This window comes from Adiantum capillus-veneris, chromosome 21 (genome assembly GCF_014529385.1).
Source record: "Adiantum capillus-veneris isolate H3 chromosome 21, ASM1452938v2, whole genome shotgun sequence".
NCBI classification, from domain to species: domain Eukaryota; kingdom Viridiplantae; phylum Streptophyta; class Polypodiopsida; order Polypodiales; family Pteridaceae; genus Adiantum; species Adiantum capillus-veneris.
In genome coordinates, this window is record NC_140951.1 from 94,266,086 (window position 1) to 94,287,129 (window position 21,044).

Genomic DNA, 21,044 nt, shown 5'->3' on the forward strand with positions numbered 1-21,044 from the left:
AGTGATGTCCGGTGATGTGATTATCGATTGGTACGTGTGCTAGATGTGTTTTTCCTAGTGCTTCGGTACTAACAGTCAATGTCTGCTAAAACAGTTTATGGCCTTTGCCTGTTTTGCAAGCGTAATCGAGGGCGATTACAATGCTTAAGAGGGGGGTATGTCACAAACCGGTGACGTGGCATGCCCGGACACATTGGCAGCAGACTCGCACACACTCACGAGTGACAGTGACACGTGGCAGCCTGCCCGGAAAACCTGCTGCACTGCTGACGTGGTAGCTCCGTGATTTGCGACGTGAAAAGCGGGACAGCTTGTACGGAAATTTGCTTTGGCGATGACCAGCTGATGACGTGGCAAAAGCGTACGGAATTCTTGAAATTATGCTGGACAGCTTTTTGGACCTATTGCTTTATTTTAAGAAGCTTTTCGTTGATAGCGTTTGGGGGCTTTGCTTCTGGGCATCCCTTGTAACCTTTAAATATGTGGACAAGGCCCTTACTTCACAGAGCATCTGGATGCAGAGTGTGAGAGTGAGAACCCTTCCACTCTCTTGTACTTTGAACACAGATTAATACAAAAAGAAATACCGAAAGGGGCGCAAGTCTTTGGGGCCAATATCTCTAGGTACGGAACTCCGCCAGGCCGTGTCGAATCAATTGTGAACTGTGAACTGTTTGGAAGTGAATCTCTGCTGGGTCGTGATAGAATCTTTACTTGGAGTGTCCAAGTTTGTTACAACCCTTGAGCACAATTCGGAGCACTCATCTTGAGCAATATCAACATTCACTTCCGTTGCACCTTACAATTTTAGGGTTTTTCAGGTTGAAACGTTGGAGTCTTTTTTCAGAGTTGCTACTTGCTATACGCTGTTTTGTAGGGATTTCTATCTTGTTTTAGGTTTACACTAGTGTCATTTTAGGGTTTCGTTCCTTAATACAGGGTTGTTTTGGGCCTTCTTCATCAGTTGCAGCGTTGATTTGGTTTGGTTTTGCTGTTTTTTTGGCTTCTTTTTTCCCTGCCGCCCTATTGCGCAGGTGCACATTCACGCCCGGCTGAGCTGCCCGCAACTTACTTGTGGCCTTCACGCATCACGCTGGACCTAATGCAAGTAGCCTGCTGCTCATGTTTAACCTGCTAGGTGCAGCTGCTGCCATTGCAAGTCATCAGCATCCCGCCCTTCAACTCCTCTTGCCGCTTCACTTAACCGCTGCAATCCTGGCAAGGCAGCCCATTACTCAGCCAGCCTTGCCCCACCAACAGCATTTTTTCGCTTTCCTTGTCTTTGCCTCCCCTCCTACAATTTCCTTTGTTATTATCTTGGAGGATCTTTAGTAGAGGATTGGTGACCGTATTGAGGTTCTCTCATAGAGGCGTTATTGGACGACTAGTAGAGTGTTTCTACACCCGGGTTAGAATCCGAGAGTGGCTAATGGGATCATTAGTTGCGGCGGATGAAGGTAAAGTGGAGGATCTTTTAATTGGCAGAGGTACTTTTATTGCTATTTTCTCATCATAGGAGCTTGCCTCCACAGTGGCTGTACATTCTCCTCTCACCATTGCAAACAACTTGATTTTTGATCCCATGGTATGAAGATTATACTTCAGCTGCTTTTGAGGATAAATGTCAGGTCTTAATGTATCTTGTAAATATTGCTTTTCTAAAGCTATCTGCATAGTTATGGTTGCCAGACATGTTGAGGCAGATGAGATCTATCTGTGGCATACCTTTTATGTGTTTAGTGCAGACTCACACATGTGTGCCATCTATTAAGGTGACTACCATTCCTTCCACATGATTTCAAGATTCTAACACTTTTGAGTGGAAAGGGGTGTTACACTAGTAGAGGATTGTGTTACGCTCGCAGAGGATTGTGTTACAGGTAGACCAAACCATTGCCTTAGGTGTCATATCATGGGCTATTTAGTGAGGGATTGCCCTAGAGGGCGACAACAGAGACATACTTACCGCAAGAGAGGACAACCCTCTTAGCCACAACATACCCAGTAGAGTTCTCCACATCAACAAGATCCTATGCGACACCATGATATAGATTAGTCAACAGCAATAGAGTGATCAATAGCATCACAATGATGAGTAGACATAGAGATAGAGACCCGTAGGTAGCCTATCCTTGTTTTTAGACTCGCAGTGAGGCAAGGATTGATGAGGCAGAGGAGCCCTCAGATAGACCTCCTAAGGAGAGGCTATCGGATCAGAGTCAAGAGGATGTCTCAAAGCAGCTAGATAGACAAAGAGAGCATGAGGATCAGCTCGAGGTGCCCCAAGATAAGCCAATTCAGCAGCCTGTTGACTCTTTGGAGATTCAGCTGCAAATGCTGCTTACAGCAGGCACTTATGGTGGAGAGCAGGATAGTGGGTCTCCTTAGTTGGTTGAGGAGTTTGATTATTCAACAGGTTTTGCATCACCGGAAAATGTCTCGTTATCATGTCTTTGCCACCTCATTTCTTTGCTTGTGGTTCATGGAGATTTCTAGAGATATCCTTGAGAGGATGGCCACTATGTGTTCACATCATAATTCTTGTATATGGACCTTTGGTTGATTTTATGTAATGCGATGGGTCACAAGCCCCACTTTTCTAGAGAGAGAAGAAAAGAAAGGTCTTCTTACGTCTTTTAGAGGCCGAAGTCGGCCTATGAGACAAATCAAATATACATGTGGGTCTCCTCCATCTATGGGGAAAGGACAAAATGTGTTCCTGTGGTGGAGGGGGAGGGGGTAATCCATAGAAGGCTAGGATACAAGATTTATGGTATATGAAAGGGTGGGGGTGGGGGGGGGGGGAGGGAATGGGTGCACATCTATATGTTTAGGGAAGAACAATCACAAAGTGCTTCAAGCTGACTAGCTCCATCCTATGTCAAACTGGGGGTGCAAGATTCGGTACATGGGTGGGTGGTGTGCCCATGGTGTGTAAGAGTTTTGCGTATGATCATGTTTGGATGCTACTGGTGGCGAGTTTGGATCTCATGGATCTGTATGCAATGGAGTCTTGGAGCTTTGTATCTTGGAGCTCGAGGGCGTCTCCTAGATCTGACTATCTCAACTTGTTGTAGGGTGGCCCCTCTCTGTGTTTGTGTGACGGGTGGTGGTAGGGTTGTGGTCCTCCGGAAGAAGTCTATAAATTGTGACTGTTTGCCACCCTTTGGTGCGGCTACAGGTGCCAGTAGTATCTCTATGTCTATGTATCTCCACTAGAAAATAGCCAAAATGATGCTGATCTCTAGACTCCATGATCTATCTTTGATACTCTCATATGCTTTACACCTTCAGACAAAGTGCTCCTCATTCTCAATCATCCTCTCTGTGCAAAGCTAGCAGAGCCTCTCAGCTCGAGCGGCATGAGTAGCTCTTCCTATCTCTATCTCTAGCCGGTAATGGTGGTGATAACTAAAGCCAACCAATTGCTACTCGTGAGCTATGCGGCATGTATGTGTCCATGTAGCATGGTCTTTGGATGAAACCCTTATCTAGCATGGTCAAGAAGTGCTCCTTGTAATATAGCATCTTTGAGGAAAGAGGATGTTTAGGTGCGATCAATGTCTCTCTAATGTAGAGGAGCCATAGATCTGTTTGAGTATTGTGTTCTCCTCAATGTGTGAGAAATGGATGAAGGGTAAGTCTGGGTCATATTGGAAGGGTGGTAAGCTATCCATGTCTAGTCCATGTTGTCCAAACCACTCTCTCACCTACAAGCACCAAGATTCTTGCGCTCTTGACTTTGAAAGCTGTTTAGAGGCCTTGAAGGCTCTGTGTGTGAGTCTATCTGATGGCATCTCTCTCATCCTCTGAATGAAGCAAAGTGCCTGGAAAATAGGCTCGACTAGCATGGGTGGAGTAGCTAACTTTCCTCTAATAATGTCGTGTGGTATGGAGGGCTTGCTGTGGAACAAGTGTGATATAATACATATTTGTGGTCTCTCAATCTGTGTCCATGAGGAGGTTGACAATCCAAGGGCGCAAATTGTTGTAGCATACATCAAAGCTCGGGTGACCGAAGTGTTGGAAGAGCCACCGCTTGGTGCGGTGCTCATGCAAGTGTGCCTGTTGACATCTCCTCTTTAGCATGGCCAAAGGTGCATATCCTGTGGTGAGTCTGTTCGTAGCCGCCTTTGCATGGCGAAGCGCTTGAGTGGGCTGGCAAAGGTGACTCAAGTATACATAAGACTCCATCATCTGTATCTAACCACGTGGAACCATAAAACTTGTCGCACTCGTGACTACCCTGGAAGTATGAAAGATCATGACCTTGGTTTTCCCAAGATTCACCGTCAGCCCTCTCTGCGTGTAAAACTCATCAAGAGTTTTGAGGTGTCGTTGTAAGCCCTCCCGTGACTTAGAGATGAAAACAATGTCGTCAGCTTAAAGCATGGTATGTACTCCAAAGTTTGGACCCTCACCACCTGCTCGTAGTATTTAATTTGAGGATTTGATCAATGTAGATCATGGGGAGGGTTGGGGATACTAAACATCCTTGCTTCACACCAATGGTGCTAGTGATAGGGTATGATAAGCCTTTGGGGCATCGTACTCTTCCTGTCACTTGCTCATATAAAGCATATATAGCCCATGTCATACACTCAAGTTTTGGAGGTATTGAAAGAGCCCCTCATGTGGAAGTGTATCGAATGCTTTTCGGAATTCCACAAAGTAGTAGTGTAGTCTCTTCTTCCACTCTTTTGCCACATCAATGAGGCAGTGCATAAATGAAGATGTAATCCATAGTAGGGAAGACTCATCTAAAACGTGCTTGGCGGGGGGCTGTGAGTCCCTCCCTCTTTGCATGTGAGCTGAGCTTTGCCTCAAGTACTGCTCCGTAGAGTTTGGCCATGGTGTGGCCATAATGGTTTTGTAATTCCCTGGGTCTAGGGTGTCTCAAGACTTGTGGATATGCACAATAGTGTGTCTAGTCCACTCTTTTGGGAAGCCTTTCACCATAGCCCAATTGAAGATGTGTGCAATCAACAGGGCTTTGGAGATGGTAGTGTAAATGAGGTGCTCACTTTTTTAGTCTTGTGTGGTCAACAGATTTGTTGTGCTGTAGTTTGCGTATAGATCATATATTACCATATCTGTGGTGAAGAAAGTGGAGATGGTAGGTTGTGGATCAAGTGGCTCTAGGATCGGAGGTTGCAAGGAACCTCATACAACCTCGGCATAATCAGGCAATGCTTGTGGGTCCTCAATGGGTGTGGTTGGGTAATGTTCTCTTTGAGTCCCCCATGTCTCTAGCATAGTCAAAGTTGCATATCCTTGTCTCAATTTGGCTCTAGCAGCCGGCCCATAATGAACCCAAGATATACGTATGAAGTGACCTCCTGCAAGAGTGAATATAGACTAGCTCCTGCCCTATCTTGAGGTGACCCCAAAATATACATATGAAGTGACCACCTCCATGTGACCTCCTGCAAGAGTGAAAGTAGATTGGCTTCTGCCCTATCTTGAGTTGTGAAAGATCATGACCTTGGTCTTCCCGAGGCTGAATATGAGGCCCCTCATTGTACTAATGCATGCAGGTGCTATTGAAGACCCCTTGGAGACTCAAAAACTGATATAATATTATCAGCATAGAGCATACACTAAGCGTAATAAAATCGGCCCTGACATCTATGTATAATCCCAATAGTGTGGGAGAGAGCAAATACTTGTTCATTTAATGCATAAGTTTCCCATGTCATATTTGATGGTATGGCATAGAGCATACACTAAGCGTAATGAAATATTATCGGCATAGAGCATTCACTAAGCGTAATGAAATCGGCTATCACATCTATGTATAATTGAAATAGTGTGGGAGAGAGCAAATAGTTGTTCTCTAATGCATAAGTTCCCCATGTCATATTTGATGGTATGGCAAGTGCTTGGAAGTGTTAGAAAAGCCCGTCTCCTCGTAAAGGCTTTGCAGAAATTCACAAAGAAGCACAACTTTCTCTTCCTCACCTTGGCCTAGTTCATCAAACATCTGAATGTGAATACATGGTCAATGGTAGAGAAAGCTCTTGTGAAGTCTGCTTGTCTTGTCCCGATGATCTCAAGCCCTGCGGCACAGCATATGAACTGAGCTCCTGCTCTAGCATTGCTCCATGGAGTTTGGTCAAGGTAAGGCGAACCACAATTTTCCTGTAGGTGCTTGGATCGAGCATATCTCCTGCTTTGTGCATCGACACAATGGTGTGCGCCATCTACTCAATAGGTAAACCCTTTGCTAGTGTCCTATTATATAGGCATGCAATCAAAGGAGCAAGTGTATCCACAACATAGACAAGATGCTCCCCTTGTAAATCACTGGCGGATGTCTTTCTTTACCATCGAGTTGGTAAAGAAGTGCTGGTGGTAGGCCAAGGTTCTTGTGGCTGTGATATGGGCGACTGCTGGGGGACATGGTACAATCCCTCGGCGTATGTGTACCAAATATATGGGTCAGTGATCCGGGCGTCTGTGTACGTGGCTCTCTGAAGCTCCGCAATGAGATGGAGCTACATCTCCATTTCGTATGCTTCAGCAAAAGTCCACCTTTTACAGTGGGTGAAGAGAAGTCTCAATTGTATCTTTCTTATCCTGGTGTATACTTTTGCCATTGTATGGCTTATTATGATACTGTGGTAGTAAGTGTCACAAATTGATGACGTGGCAGTTTTGCTTGGATACACACGCGGACAGCAGTAAGGACCCTTGTGATTCGCGCCGACATATGACGTGGCAGAGCAGTATGGACACGCTGACTGCTGACGTGGCAAAACAGCACGAAATTCCGATTTTTGCACTGACAGCTGTACGGAATTTCCGTAAATTGTGTTGACTGCTTTTTGTCAGATTTTGGACCAAGTTGTTTTTGAAATACTTTGCTTTTGAGTTTAACTGCTTTTGGGCTCTGCTTTTGGCATCCCTTGTAAGAATAAAAGGACCCATAGGGGCCTCACTTCTCAGAGCATTTGGACGTAGAGTCTGAGAGCGGAGGTCGTCTACAAGAGTTGTACTTTACTCAAAGATTAATACAAAAAGAAATATTGAAAGGGGTGCCAGTTGTTAGGTTTTAGGCCCCGTGGCTAGTTTGGCCGGGCGCCCGCTCACTTACATTACTTTGGTTATAATGATCAATAAGGAGTTGAGAGGCATTCTCTCAATAGCTCCACCAAGCACTATGTGTTCTTCTCCTTTCCCTCCTCCTCTCCTTCCCTCTCTTGCACACTCCGCATCCGCTTCTACAAGTGGTATCAGAGCGTAGGTGACTCGACTTTCCCCCCTTCTCTCCTTCCCTCTCTTGCACACTCCGCATCCGCTTCTACAAGTGGTATCAGACCCCGAGCCCCGACCACCCCGTGTGTGCAGCTAACCCAAAGAGGAAGGAATCTTTGAGAGCTCAACAAGCTCGGCAGAATTGGAGAAGTTGGGTAACTCAAGCAGATGGAATCGGGCATTGAATCTGCAAGCCAAGGTCGGCAAGGAATCGGGATGTGCAGAGCTGATCAGGGGAAATGAAAGCAAGTTAAAGTCGAGGTAGTAGAAGCAAGTGAATCAAAGGAAATTTGGGCATTGAATCTGCAAGCCAAGGTCGGCAAGGAATCGGGATGTGCAGAGCTGAACAGGGGAAAAAAAGCAAGTTAAAGTCAAGGCGGTAGAAGCAAGTGAATCAAAGGAAATTTGGGAATCACAACTCAATCGGGCCGTGAGCAGCGAGCACCTGCAGGGGAAAGCGAGCACAATCGGAATTGCAAGCCTTGAAGGCTTGAAGCAATTAAGCAAAGCTCGGGAGCAAATCAAGCACAAGAAGCAGGTCGGGCAGGAATCGAGCTACAACAGGGCAGTCCAACAGATCCAAGGAGAACCGAGCAAGGAGAAAATCGAAGGCTTGAGAGCTTTTGAGCTTTGCAAGCAACAAATCGAAGCAGTAAAGCTAAGCAACCATTGCAATAGAGAGGAAATCAGGTAGTTTTGGGAGTTCTGCAGCGCTGCAGGCAAGAAATCAAAAGCTTGAAAGGTAGCTTGTCAAGCAAGAAGAACCATGCAGAGACCACACACTCCCACCTCGCTCGTACTCGCCCTCCCCCGCTCGTCAGATCAAGCCTGCACATTTCAATGATTTACATAGAAAAGTTATTTTTTTTGAACTATGACTTATGCATTTATTGCGTGTGCAAGCCACCGCTCCCACCAAGTCCTTCACAAATCAAGCTTCGACCCCGCTCACACCTCTCTCTCCCCTCTGCAGTAGAGGACACACACTAACACACCTGAGCTGTGAGAAAGAGAGCAAGCAAGTGAGAGAAAGCGAGTAAAAGAGAGCGAGCATGAGAGAGCTTGAGAGATAAAGAGAGAGAAGCTGTGAGAGAGAGAGAGTGAGCGAGTGAGAGCGAGAGAGAGAGAGCAGGGCTTCGACACCACTCTCGAACATCAAGAGAGTGCACTGCTCGTCTCGGCATTGGAGACTCCCATCCGGCGGCGGGAGGCGGTCTCCGCATTCTTTGACGGCACGGCACATCGGTTTCGACACCAGTTCTTGCGACATGCACGGGTGAGGTGCCTCTATCATAGAGGAGTGACACCTGGCATCGGCACCGAGCGGCATAGTTTTCAGCTTTGACTTCTTTGGCGGCTATTCGACTAGCGCATTTCCGTCTGGCAGCAATTGGCACCGACACGCAGGTTTACAGGGGGTTTTCGAGTCCACATACACCAGTTTCTTCAGGTTTCCAGACACTTACAGACACAGCGTCTTTCATGCGATTTTGGCAGTCATTTTACGGTAGCCTCGCCATAGGATATATATCTGGACGGTTTCTTTTGCTTTTGACACCGAGTTGGCAGTCACACGACAATTGGTTTTGAGCAGTCTATGCCTAGTGGTTGTTTTGAGCAGTTTATGCGCTTACTTTTGTCTTGTTGGGTTTGAGAGTTTGCTCCCCATACAGAGGAGCCTTTGCCGGATTTTTCCCGCGAGTCCATTTTATGCGTTCTTTGCACATTTGGCTGTTCGTACACAGTGATTCAATACATTTGGTTTAAGTTTCTGCTCCTGTTATAGGGGAAACTCTGCCGAAATTATCCCAAGAAATTTTCCATAGTTTTTGGCCACATTCTCTTGAGTCATGGCTGCAAGTAGTGCTTCCGAAAGAGAAGAGTACTACATCAAAAAGTTTGATGATACAGACTTTGCTATTTGGCGGCAGCGTATGCAAGATGTTTTGATCAACAAAGGTTTGATAGCACCCTTGCGTGAAAGAAGAGAGAATGCATTCACTGATGAACAGTGGGAAGACTTGAATGAGCTTGCTATGGCGACCATTCGTCTGCACCTTGGTGAATCCATTTACTTTACCATAATGGATAAGACCAATGCCAAAGATTTATGGGATGCTCTATGTGTAGCATGAGATGACAACAATGCCTCGAACAAGGTTTTCTTGATGAAGAAGCTTATGCGCATAAATATTAAAGAGGACACTAATGTTAGTTCTCACTTGAACGAGTTTAACAACATCTTTTCACAGATTACTTCAAAAGGTCTCAATTTCGATGATAAAATGAAGGCCATTTTCTTGCTATGTTCGCTACCATCATCATGGGATACCTTCAACATATCCATAAGCAATTCTGCATCTAATGGCAAGATAGTTTTCAATTATGTTGCTAGTGCGTTGCTCACTGAGGAGATTGGATGTCAATCTCTTGATGCGAGAGGGCATGGTGATGCGTATGTGGCTAGTGGCAATCGTCACAAGCAAAGGCAACGTGGTCGTAGCCGTGGTCGTTCTCAGGAACGTAGGCAAGGTCGTAGCAAGAGTCGTGGCAAAGACATGAGAAATGTTGAGTGTTGCTACTGCCATAAAAAGCGACACTTAAAGAAAGATTGCTGTACATTGCAGTGTGATAAGGGCAAAGAGAAAGCGAAGTCTGACAAACCTAAAAGCAACGTAAAAATTGAAGAGATTAATGTGGTTGAGTCTCCAGTCATTGAGACAGTTTTTGACGTGCCAAATGATGTGTTGATTTTCATATTGGATTTGAATCCTGATGCATTGTTAGCTCTTGACAAGTGTTATGCGCAGAATTGGATTGTGGACTCAGGTGCTAGATTTCACGTGACTCCTCACAAGGAGTGGTTTTCTACATACACTGCCAAACATGGCACATTGAAGCTAGACAACTCTTATGAGCTTGATATATGCGGTGTGGCAGCATCAAGTTTTCTATGCATAATGGCATTGAGTTTATGCTGCACAATGCTAGATATATACCCAAATTGACAGAGTTTGATGTCTGTTGGACAGCTGGATGATATGGGTTACACTACCATATTTGCTCATGGTTCTTGGATTATCAAGAAGGGGAATTTGGTCATGCTTAAAGGCCAAAAATCTAGCTCATTGTACTCACTTTATGCCTCTTCCGTGAAAGAAAATTCTTTTCGTGTAGCCAAGCTGCCGTCTACAAAGTTGTGGCATAGCCGGCTAGGTTATATGAGTCAGAAGGGAATGAAAGTCTTGCAGCGTTCTGGTTATATCTCTATGTTAGATTACTCTAATTCTCTTTATGTGAGCATTGCATCTATGGCAAACAGACTAAATTGACATTAGCAGACAAGGAGTTAGGGAGTCATCTAGATCTCATCCATAGCGACTTGTGCGGACCTATGCTGGTCAAGTCTCTAGGGGGTGCATTATACTTCTTGACATTCATAGATGATTCTACTAGAAAGGTGTGGGTTTATCTCTTGAAGCAGAAGAGCGTCGAGAACCAATCGGGTAGAAAGCTTAAAGCTTTGCGAAGTGACAATGGAGGCGAGTACATGTCCTTCGAGTTTAAGGATTTCTACAGTAAACGAGGCATTAGAAGATGTAGAAAACGAGGCATTAGAAGACAGTTTACTACGCCTTACACACCCGCCCCGTGGCCAGTTTGGCCAGGCACCCACCCACTTACATTACTTTGGTTATAATGATCAATAAGGAGTTTAGAGGCATTCTCTCAATAGCTCCACCAAGCACTGTGGGTTCTTCTCCTTTCGCTCCTTCTCTCCTTCCCTCTCTCGTACACTCCGCATCCACTTCTACACCAATCTCTCTAGGCACAGAACTACACCGGGCCGTGTCGAATCAATTAAATTGTGAAGTGTGTTAAGTAAATCTCTCTTGTGTCACGGTAGAATTTAGACTTTGGGTGTCCAAGTTTGTTACAGTGGTATCAGAGCGTTATTTCTTTTGGCCGAGACTCAAGAAAGATGTGGACGACTTTGTTCGCAGTTGTTTAGTATGCCAAAAGGTCAAGTTTGACAGGCATAAGACACAAGGATTACTACAGGCTTTACCCATTCCCACCAACCCGTGGAAAGGATTGCAATGGATTTCATCTTTGATCTCCCGAAGACACAAACTGGGCACGATGGCATTTGGACTGTCATTGATAGATTTAACAAGCAAGCTCACTTCATTCCAATGAAGAAAACAGTCAAGCCGAACCATTTAGTGAGACTGTTCATTGCACAGATATTTCGGTTACATGGCATGCCTGAGGCAATAGTCTCCGACAGAGATTCCCGATTCACGAGTTTGTTCTGGAGGGCTATTTGGGAGAACATTGGCACACGATTGTAGTTCTCATCAACTTTCCACCCGCAGACAGATGGGCAATCTGAGATTGCAAATTCAGTTGTTTTGGATTTGTTGAAGTCTTACATCTCTGATCAAAAGACTCAATGGGAATGTTTTTTACCTTTGGTGGAATTTGCCTACAATACACGGTTCACTCTTCGATGGGGAAAGCGCCATTTGAGTAATTGAAGGTGCTCAGAAGGTTCCTCCCTTTCTCAGCACTAAAGACAAGATTTTTGAAGTCGACCAGTACACGAGGGACTTGGAAACTGCTTTGCTAAGGTCCGTGAGGCTCTAGAGAAGTCTGAAGTACGACACAAGAAGGTAGCAGATCGACATCGACATCGACATCGACGCGACTTGAAATCAAAGAAAGACGATTGGGTGCTCTTACGTTTTGAAAAGGCACGCCTAAGGAACCGAAATGGAAAGGAGCGGCTTCTCCCAAAGCTTAGCATGAGGTATTATGGCCCTTTCCAGATTAAAGAAAAGATAAATGACGTCTCCTTTCGACTCAAGCTGCGAAATACTTGGAAGATTCACAATGCATTCCATGTGAGTCTTGAAATCTTTTAAAGGTGAGGTGCCAGTTGATGGGGAGCCTGATGAGCAAACCAAAGTGGAAAAGAGTGAGGAGATGCTCGTTTCTGAACAGATTTTGACACACAAGAAAGAAAAGTGAAAGGTAAAGTGATTCGGCGGTTCTTAGTTAAATTCAAGAACTATCCGTCATTGGATGCTAAGTAGATGGAGGAGGAGGACCTAGCAGATACTCCTCAGATTTTGGAACTTTACCTTGAAGAATTTGGTTTAGTTGTGTCTACTCCGAGAGATCCTGCAGATCAGCAGGGTTGAATCTGGTGCAGAGGGATTGCATAAGAGGGGAGTCACTCCACTCCTTTCTCATAGATTACCTCGATTGAATAGAGTCGCTGATATCTCTTTGGGTTTCAAGGATACTGCTGTGCTGACAGTATTCTGCTGTATGACTTTATGAAATGGAATTCCCGTAATTGAACATGAATGATTTGTACTCTCTCATGTGACTTGTTTGAGTGCAGGAACTGAAAGACAAAATGACTGCAGCATTTCGGGCTTAAAAATCTCTATAGACATGATCAAAATAAGGATTAACTTTTGTAGAAACAAGCCCGTGACGGGCGCTTTGTATTGATTCAAAAAGTTGATTACAAAAAGGGACGGAGGCCTCTCCAGCGCCTCTGAAGAGTGGGTTGACCTAACTCCAACCTAGAATGGGTAGATGGTTTTATGGACGTGAGGACTGCCACCCCGGCTCCGGTTAAACAACCGGCCCCCTCTTAGCTACCCGGCAGGATGCGCACGGTTCACCAAGAGTGGAGTACTACTCCCATATAAGTCCTTTAATTCGGGGCGCTCAGGCATACCACCCAAGCCCCATGGCCTTGAGGTAGAAATCCCTCTCAATTAATCACCGTCGGTCCCGTCAAGGAGCCGCGGTTCCAAAAACTGATCAAAATGCCGAAACGGCCCCGCGGGTGCGTCCCGGACCGTTTTGGACCACGGGACCCCCGGGGACCCGGCCACGGCCCAAGCAGGGCTCTCACTTGCATAAAGTCTTTCGGGGGCTCCCGGAGTCGTGTTTTGTCCACGGGAGCGACGGGTCCACGAGTCGTCATTTTGGCCCGCGGGGAGCATGGCCGCGGAGAGGGGCAATTCACCAAACGGGGCCTCGGTCCCCCTCAAGTGCCGTCCACGGAGGGAAGTTAGGTTAGCGGGAGTTAGGTTAGAAATGGGAACGTGGACCGCCGGGCCGCATGAGGGACAGCCCATGTGGGGGCGCACGCGAAAAAGCTCCCTCTCACGAGGATCCCAACATTCTCCCCCCCCTCAAGGAACTTGACGTCCTCGTCAAGACTGTAAATCATCTGACCACATAGTGCATACATCGCATAATTGTCGCATAACGCATCTTTATTCTGCTGAAAAAAACTGAGCATAGCTGTGCTGAACTAATGCATCCTATACTACTGCTGTACATGGTTGTGGTCTTCTATGCCCTAGGCATGTGTTTGAGGTCCGGAATCCTGTAGTACCGGAGCAATAACTGCTTATCCATTGCAATGACTCTATCTTCTGGCACCCAAGTGCAATCTGACATTGGCCGCCCTCTCCACTTGACATAGAACTCAAGGTTGTTGCGCCTGAAGCGGTGTTTGATGATAATTTCTGGCTCAAAAGGGTTTACTCCTTTGTCGAGTAGAGGCACATGGCGGCCGTATTTCCCATCAACCTGAAACCGTTTGAGTAGGCTGATGTGAAAAACATTATGGATCTTGACGTTGGAAGGTAGCTCCAGCTTGTAGGAGACGTTGTTGAAATCTTGCAGTACCCGGTATGGACCGTAGAAACGGTGGTTGAATTTGGGGGTTAAGTTCTCGGGAAGGTTGATGTTCTGGGCACTCACCAGTACCAAGTCACCCTTCTGAAAGAACTCTGTTCGTGCTTTTTCGTTATGTCGGGCTACATACTTATCTTTGTACTTCATCAAGTGCTTTCTGGCTACATCCAAACGTTTCTGCCAAGCCGTCAGAAACTGCTCAGCATCCTGATCTTCTGCATGCATAGTGCCCGAAGCAAGTGCCATGGGCGTAATCACCTCTTTTCCTGTAGCTAGTTCAAATGGAGTGTAACCTGTCCCCGAGTGCACACTGCTATTGTACTGAAACTCAAGGACTTCCAGAAAGTCTGCCCAATCCTTTTGATCTGCTTGGACATAGCAACGGATGTAATCTTTGATGCCTTGATTGATTCGCTCGGTCTGCCCATCTGTTTGGGGGTGATAGGCCGAAGAGAACCTGAGCTGTGTGCCTAGGAGCTTGAATAACTCCCGCCACATGTCGCTTAAGAATCGCCCATCGCGATCCGAAACAATGGCCAGTGGAAGTCCGTGATTCTTGAAGACATGCTTGAAGAAAAGCCGCGCCGTCTGGTAGGCTGTAAGGGGCGGCTTTGCGGGAATGAAGTGCGCCTGCTTTGAAAAGTAGTCCACGATCACGAAGATGGTAGTGAATCCGTGGCTTTCGGGTAAGTCGACAATGAAGTCCATGCTTATCACATCCCAGGGTCGAGATGGTGTAGGCATAGACATCAAAAGCCCTGCCGGCTTTATTGGCTGTGCCTTGACTAGCTGACATGTTGGGCAAGTTCTTACATATTCCACCACATCCTCCTGCATCTTTGGCCAGAAAAAATAGCGGCTTAACCTGTCAAAGGATCTCTTTTGCCCACCGTGTCCTGCAACTTTGCAGTCGTGGGTTTCCCAGGGTAGTTTTGCCTTGAGTGTAGGATCGTCTGGTACATACACGCGGTTATGAGCATACCATAGCCCATCCCGCAAGTCGAACAGCCCCACGGAGGTCTTGCCTTGTCGCCAACTCTGCATCATCTGTAATACTGTGGGGTCTGTCTTACTGGCCTCGCGAATCTGATCCAGTACTTCATCACTGCTTATTACGCTGACTGCATTAACCTCGGGCATGCGACTGAGAGCATCTGGCATCGCATTCTGCTTGCCCGGCTTGTGGATGATTTCTATGTCATATTCTGCTAGCTGATCTTGCCACCGACTCTGTTTGTGAGAGAGCTTAGGTTGTGTCTGGAAATACTTCAGGGAAACATTATCTGTATATACTTTAGTGTGCTTGTCCAATACGTAGTGACGCCATTGGTCAAGACAGTATACCACTGCATACATCTCCTGCTCGTGCGTAGCCCATCTCTTCTGTGGGTCTGTAAACTTCTTCGAAATGTAGGCTACTGGTCTTTCAGCTTGCATTAGTACCCCTCCTAGCGCGATGCGTGAGGCATCGGTGTGAATTTCGAATGGCTTGTCGAATTCTGGGAGCTTAAGTACCGGTAGGGAACACATTACTTGTTTGGTGTGCTCAAAAGCTCGTTGGGCTTCATCTGTCCACTTGAACGCTAGCGAACCCTTGGTGGTGTCTGTTATGGGAGCCATGATCTTCAAAAAATCTTTGATGGACTTTCGGCAATACTGAGTGAAACCCACGAACTCGCGTACCTGTGTAACTGTTCGAGGGGCGGGCCAGTTCACCACGGCCTCAATTTTTTTAGGATCCAGGCGAATTCCATCTGCAGTGACCAAGAAGCCCAAGAATTCCACTTCCTGTACTGCGAAGACGCATTTTTCCAATTTTGCATACCACTTGCATTCTCTGAGTCTGCGGAGCACCTGGCGCACATGCTCTACGTGCTCTTCAAAGGTTTTGCTGTAGATTAGCAGGTCATCCAGGTACACAATGAGGAATTCATCCAGCATGTCGCCGAAATCTGTATCCATTCCAGCTGAGAAGGTAGCCACTCCATTGGTGAGGCCAAAAGGAAGCACTAGCCATTCGTGAGCTCCATACCGTGACCTGAAAGCTGTCTTGTGCACATCTTCGTCCACGATCCGAATCTGGTGGTATCCTGATCGCAGATCGACCTTAGTGAAGTATTTTGCCCCTGCCAACCTGTCTGTTAGATCATCCATGTGCGGCAGAGGGTACCTGTTCCGGATGGTTATTTTATTCAGGGCTCTATAGTCGACGCAGAGCCTGGATGAGCCGTCCTTCTTTGTGACAAAAAGCACCGGGGCCCCGTAAGGGGACTTGCTGGGCCTGATAAAACCTGCTTCAAGTAGTTCTCCTAGTTGCTTCTTCAGTTCTTGTAGTTGTGTGGCATCCATTCGGTAGGGTGGACGGGCTGGCGGCGAATGGCCAGGCACTAGGTCAATCTTGTGGTCCACTGCTCGCTTAGGTGGGAGCCCAGCTGGAAGCTGCGGCGGTACCACGTCCTTGAATTCTTCAATCACCTTGATGATGCGACTATCCCCGATAGTGCACTCTTCGTCTGAATCTGCTAGTGTTACTTTCATCACACAGCAGTGAACCTGGGCCCCTTGTTTGAGAGCCTTCTCTGCTTGCTTTGGCGAGATCCACATTGAGTCTGGGACTAGGTCATCCCAGCTAACTCGAGTCTTCCCTTTTTCCGTTTTCGTCGGCGTCGGTGTCTTAGTCTGAGCTGCGTTCACCTGCCCTCGGGCTTGAGGTGGTACGTAAGGTTGTGGCTTAGGCGGAGCTTTTTCTTGAGTGGTCTTGCGGGCAGGAGGCGTGTCCATAGGTCGGATGATCGGGACAATCACCCCCTTACCATTCATGTCCAGCATCAGTTGATTCATGCCCTTGGCATACAACCCCATCACATAGGAGTCATACCAGGCCAGGCCAAACATCATGTCGTAGGAATCCATGGGTACGACGATGAAGTCCACTTTGGCTCGCCATTCACCTACTTGGACCGCCACATCGTACGCCATCGCGGTGTTCGAGTCTTCGCCTTGTACGAAGCCCACTGAGATGCTTCGTCCTCCTCCGGGCTTGCAGGTCTTTACTACCAAGCGTTTGGCACATGATGGTGAGATGAAGTTGTGACTCGCTCCCGAGTCGAGCATCGCCAATTGTGATTGCCCGTTGATCACCGTCTTGACATACATATTTGGGATCGGTTTGATACGAGCTGCCAGGCAGTGTAGGGAAGCTTTGATGGCTCCTACACGGACCGTCCCTTCGGTAGACTCTTTGTTTCCACTTTCAGACTCTTGCTCCGTGATCTCAGTGATCTGCACTTGTGACGATCCTGTCCTGTCAGCGTTGGTCTCATTGGCCCAAGCGGAGTGAGCCCGAGACTGAGAGCTAGCTTTGTGACAATCATTATCCCAGTGAGGACCCCCACAGTTACGGCATGGGCGGGAAGGATTCGCCCTCCAAGGCAGCGTCCGTTGAGGAGCCCCTCCAGGCTGGTTCACCGAGAAGTTCCTACTACTCGACGAGCCGCTGTAGCTGCTTGGCGCATTATTGCGAAAGTTCGCGTACAGTCGGGGCTGGTTTGACAAGCTGCCTGCGGGCTCACTTCTTTGAGGCCCAGCTGAAGACTGATTTTTGTTCGAGTTGGAAGGGGTATTCCCACTTCCCCCAGACTTCGTGTTGGTGGCCCCCTTTCGGCGCAAGTCGGAGTCCACTAGCCTTTCTGCCATGGCCAGCGCTGCCATGTAGTCGACCGGATTCTGCTTTTCGATCTCCCTACGGGCCCAGTCTTTGAGCCCATAGAGGAAACCATGGAGTCTCACTCTCTCCCAAGTCATCTGTTCCACTTTCAGCATGGACTGCCTGTATTTGGACACGTACTCCTGCAACTTGCTTTCGCCTTGGGTGATGGCCCTCCATTTGTCTAAGTGTCTGAAGTCTTCATTCTTCGGAACGAAGTAGTCCCGCATCTCAGCCTTGAGGCGGGTCCATGACATGTAGGGGATTTTCCTCTCTTCTAGGAGGAACCAACTGTAAGCATCCTCTGCTAAGAAATGAGACACCACGGATGTCCATAAGTGTTCTTCCATTTTGCTTGTGCGGTAGAAACTCTCTGTGTCGCGGATCCATTTCTCCAGTATCATTGAGTCCCGTTGGCCCGAGTAGGGAGTGGGCTTGATAGGCTTGAAACTCCCCATCCCATCACTCCCACTCGCGGGTGCTCCCGACGTGCTTGCCGGTCCTTTTCCTTTGTCTGCTGTGGCATTCTGAGCATTCAGCAGACTTACCTGTACGAGCTGTTGGACCAGCGCGGCTTGAGACTCTAGTATAGCCTCCCACCTGTCCATTCTGTCATCGCGGGGAGGGTCGTTCCTCTCCCCATGAAATGAGTCTCCATCCGCGTGACTCATCGTGTTGGGTGACGAAGGCGCGGACTCAAACTCTGGCCTGGCTTTGCTGATACGGTCTAGGCGTTGTAGTCTCCCTTGCGAATGTATCCACCTGGAATACTCCCAAGAGTCAATTACACCGTCCGCTGCGATTTCTTCTAATCTTGCAGCGGGTAGGGGAGTGATGCTGGAGTCACTTTCGGCGGGTCTTTGTCCCCCTCTGTTAGGCATAGGCCAGCTTTGAATTTCTAGCTCTGATACCAAGTGTTACGGGGCCCTGGAGAGCGGCCCGTAAATGGGACTTAGGGGCCGCGCGCGTTCGCCGATCCTTCACTTGAACACAAGTTAGCCGACTTCACAATAAGTTGAGCAAGTATTTCAAAGGGACGCGCGAGACAAGATTTGTAGAAACAAGCCCGTGACGGGCGCTTTGTATTGATTCAAAAAGTTGATTACAAAAAGGGACGGAGGCCTCTCCAGCGCCTCTGAAGAGTGGGTTGACCTAACTCCAACCTAGAATGGGTAGATGGTTTTATGGACGTGAGGACTGCCACCCCGGCTCCGGTTAAACAACCGGCCCCCTCTTAGCTACCCGGCAGGATGCGCACGGTTCACCAAGAGTGGAGTACTACTCCCATATAAGTCCTTTAATTCGGGGCGCTCAGGCATACCACCCAAGCCCCATGGCCTTGAGGTAGAAATCCCTCTCAATTAATCACCGTCGGTCCCGTCAAGGAGCCGCGGTTCCAAAAACTGATCAAAATGCCGAAACGGCCCCGCGGGTGCGTCCCGGACCGTTTTGGACCACGGGACCCCCGGGGACCCGGCCACGGCCCAAGCAGGGCTCTCACTTGCATAAAGTCTTTCGGGGGCTCCCGGAGTCGTGTTTTGTCCACGGGAGCGACGGGTCCACGAGTCGTCATTTTGGCCCGCGGGGAGCATGGCTGCGGAGAGGGGCAATTCACCAAACGGGGCCTCGGTCCCCCTCAAGTGCCGTCCACGGAGGGAAGTTAGGTTAGCGGGAGTTAGGTTAGAAATGGGAACGTGGACCGCCGGGCCGCATGAGGGACAGCCCATGTGGGGGCGCTAGGGGCAAGGAGGGACCGCCGGCGCACGCGAAAAAGCTCCCTCTCACGAGGATCCCAACATGACATGATCAAAATAAGGATTAGTTAATCCGACATCAGTGAGGTTCAGGATGGATCTAGGCGCGGTTACTAAATACGTTGTTGGCAGTCATGGTCGTAGATTTGGAATGAATTTTTCTGTGATTGATTTGTCGTGTGATGTCATGTGCAGTGGTGTGACTGTCGTCTTTATACAAGTGCTAGATGTGTCGTGTCTAGTGCATCGGTACTTAGAGTCTGTGTCTGTTGAAATGGTTTATCGCCTCTGTCTCTTTTGTAGGCGTAATCGAGGGCGATTACAATTCTTTCAAGAGGGGGGTGTGTCACAAATTGATGACGTGGCAATTTTGCTCGGATACACACGTGGACAGCAGTACAGACCCTCGTGATTTGCATTGACAGATGACGTGGCATGCTAACGTGGTAGAGTAGTATAGATGCACTGATTGCTGACGTGGCAGAACAATACAGAATTCTGCTTTTTGTGCTGATAGCTGTACGGAATTTTTGTAAACTACGCTGATTGCTTACTTTGCTTTTGAGTTTAACTGCTTTTGGGCTCTGCTTTTGGCATCCCTTGTAAGAATAAAAGGACCCATAGGGGCCTCACTTCTTAAAGCATCTGGACGCAGAGTATGAGAGCGGAGGTCCCCTACGAGAGTTGTACTTTTCTCAAAGATTAATACAAAAAGAAATACCGAAAGGGGGGCAAGTCTTTGGGGCCAATCTCTCTTGGCACAGAACTACGCCAGGCCGTGTCGAATCAATTAAATTGTGAAGTGTTTTAAGTGAATCTCTCTTGTGTCGCGACAGAATTTAGACTTGGGGTGTCCAAGTTTGTTACGGTAAGTAGGTAGTTTGTGTATAGGCACTATGATTTATTACTTTGCTCTCTAAGAAGCCTTCACACATGACCCTAGAGCACTATGTAATACCATGTCTTCTTCACTTTAATCCATATGTGAGGCCTGCTATTCGCAGAAACTACTTGGCTCATGGAATGTAGCTCTTCCCTAAACAAAAGTGCCACCACTGAAAACCCTCATTTGCCGTGCTATGTGCAAGTCAGCCATATGGTTTGGTAATACATATGGATCGGTACATGCAGGTCCAAAGATCATTTTCAAGTTTGAGCCATTTTTTGGACCCGCATACCGATGCATATGCCTTTTCTGACCTTACAAATGAAATAAAAACAGTTTTAGATTTTTATTGAGATATAATGATGAAAAGAGGGTAGATCCATTATCTTCCCCTTGTATTAATGTTCTATATTTGATTTTCAGTTCACACTTTAAGAAACATCACAAGTGTCTTTCCAAGCTTGGGGAGTTGGAGTGGGGACCCATGTCTTCCTTATGCATACAACTGGCTTTCATGCACCAGCGATTTGCAGCCTTATATTTCAAATATGTAAGCAATTTCTCTTTGTGGAGGGTTTTGAATTGAGTGTGGTAAATTTTAATTCACTTTTATTTTTGTAAAACGAGTGTTGTTCTTTGTGGAAAGATTTCAGTGCATGGCTCTGATATTCAGCAGTAAAATATATGATTTAATTTCCGATTTAATGCT

The 21,044-nt window shown here is 47.3% G+C and overlaps 2 protein-coding genes across 7 annotated transcripts in view; one reads left to right on the plus strand and one right to left on the minus strand.

Moving 5' to 3' along the window:
- LOC147431377 (putative LRR receptor-like serine/threonine-protein kinase At1g67720) overlaps nucleotides 1–21,044 on the plus strand; it is a 100,646-nt gene that overhangs the window by 26,829 nt on the left and 52,773 nt on the right. For all 6 annotated transcript variants that reach the window (XM_086493986.1, XM_086493987.1, XM_086493984.1 and 3 more), the window contains one exon: nucleotides 20,759–20,885. In XM_086493986.1, coding sequence (XP_086350112.1) covers nucleotides 20,759–20,885 — 127 coding nt within the window. The remainder of the gene's footprint in view (nucleotides 1–20,758; nucleotides 20,886–21,044) is intronic.
- LOC147431378 (uncharacterized) lies at nucleotides 16,461–19,167 on the minus strand. Its single transcript, XM_086493988.1, has 2 exons — nucleotides 16,624–19,167; nucleotides 16,461–16,508 (listed from the first exon to the last, which is right to left on the minus strand). Exons 1-2 carry the CDS (start codon nucleotides 18,574–18,576, stop codon nucleotides 16,461–16,463), a joined length of 2,001 nt encoding a protein of 666 aa, XP_086350114.1. The 5' UTR covers nucleotides 18,577–19,167.

Bases quoted from the DNA above. Each gene is read 5' to 3' on its own strand.
- LOC147431378 (XM_086493988.1), bottom strand. From the start codon at position 18,576: ATGCCTAACAGAGGGGGACAAAGACCCGCCGAAAGTGACTCCAGCATC. The intron at 16,509-16,623 runs GTTAGCTGGGAT...TAACACTAGCAG, and splicing joins CGGAAAAAGGGAAGACTCGA to ATTCAGACGAAGAGTGCACT.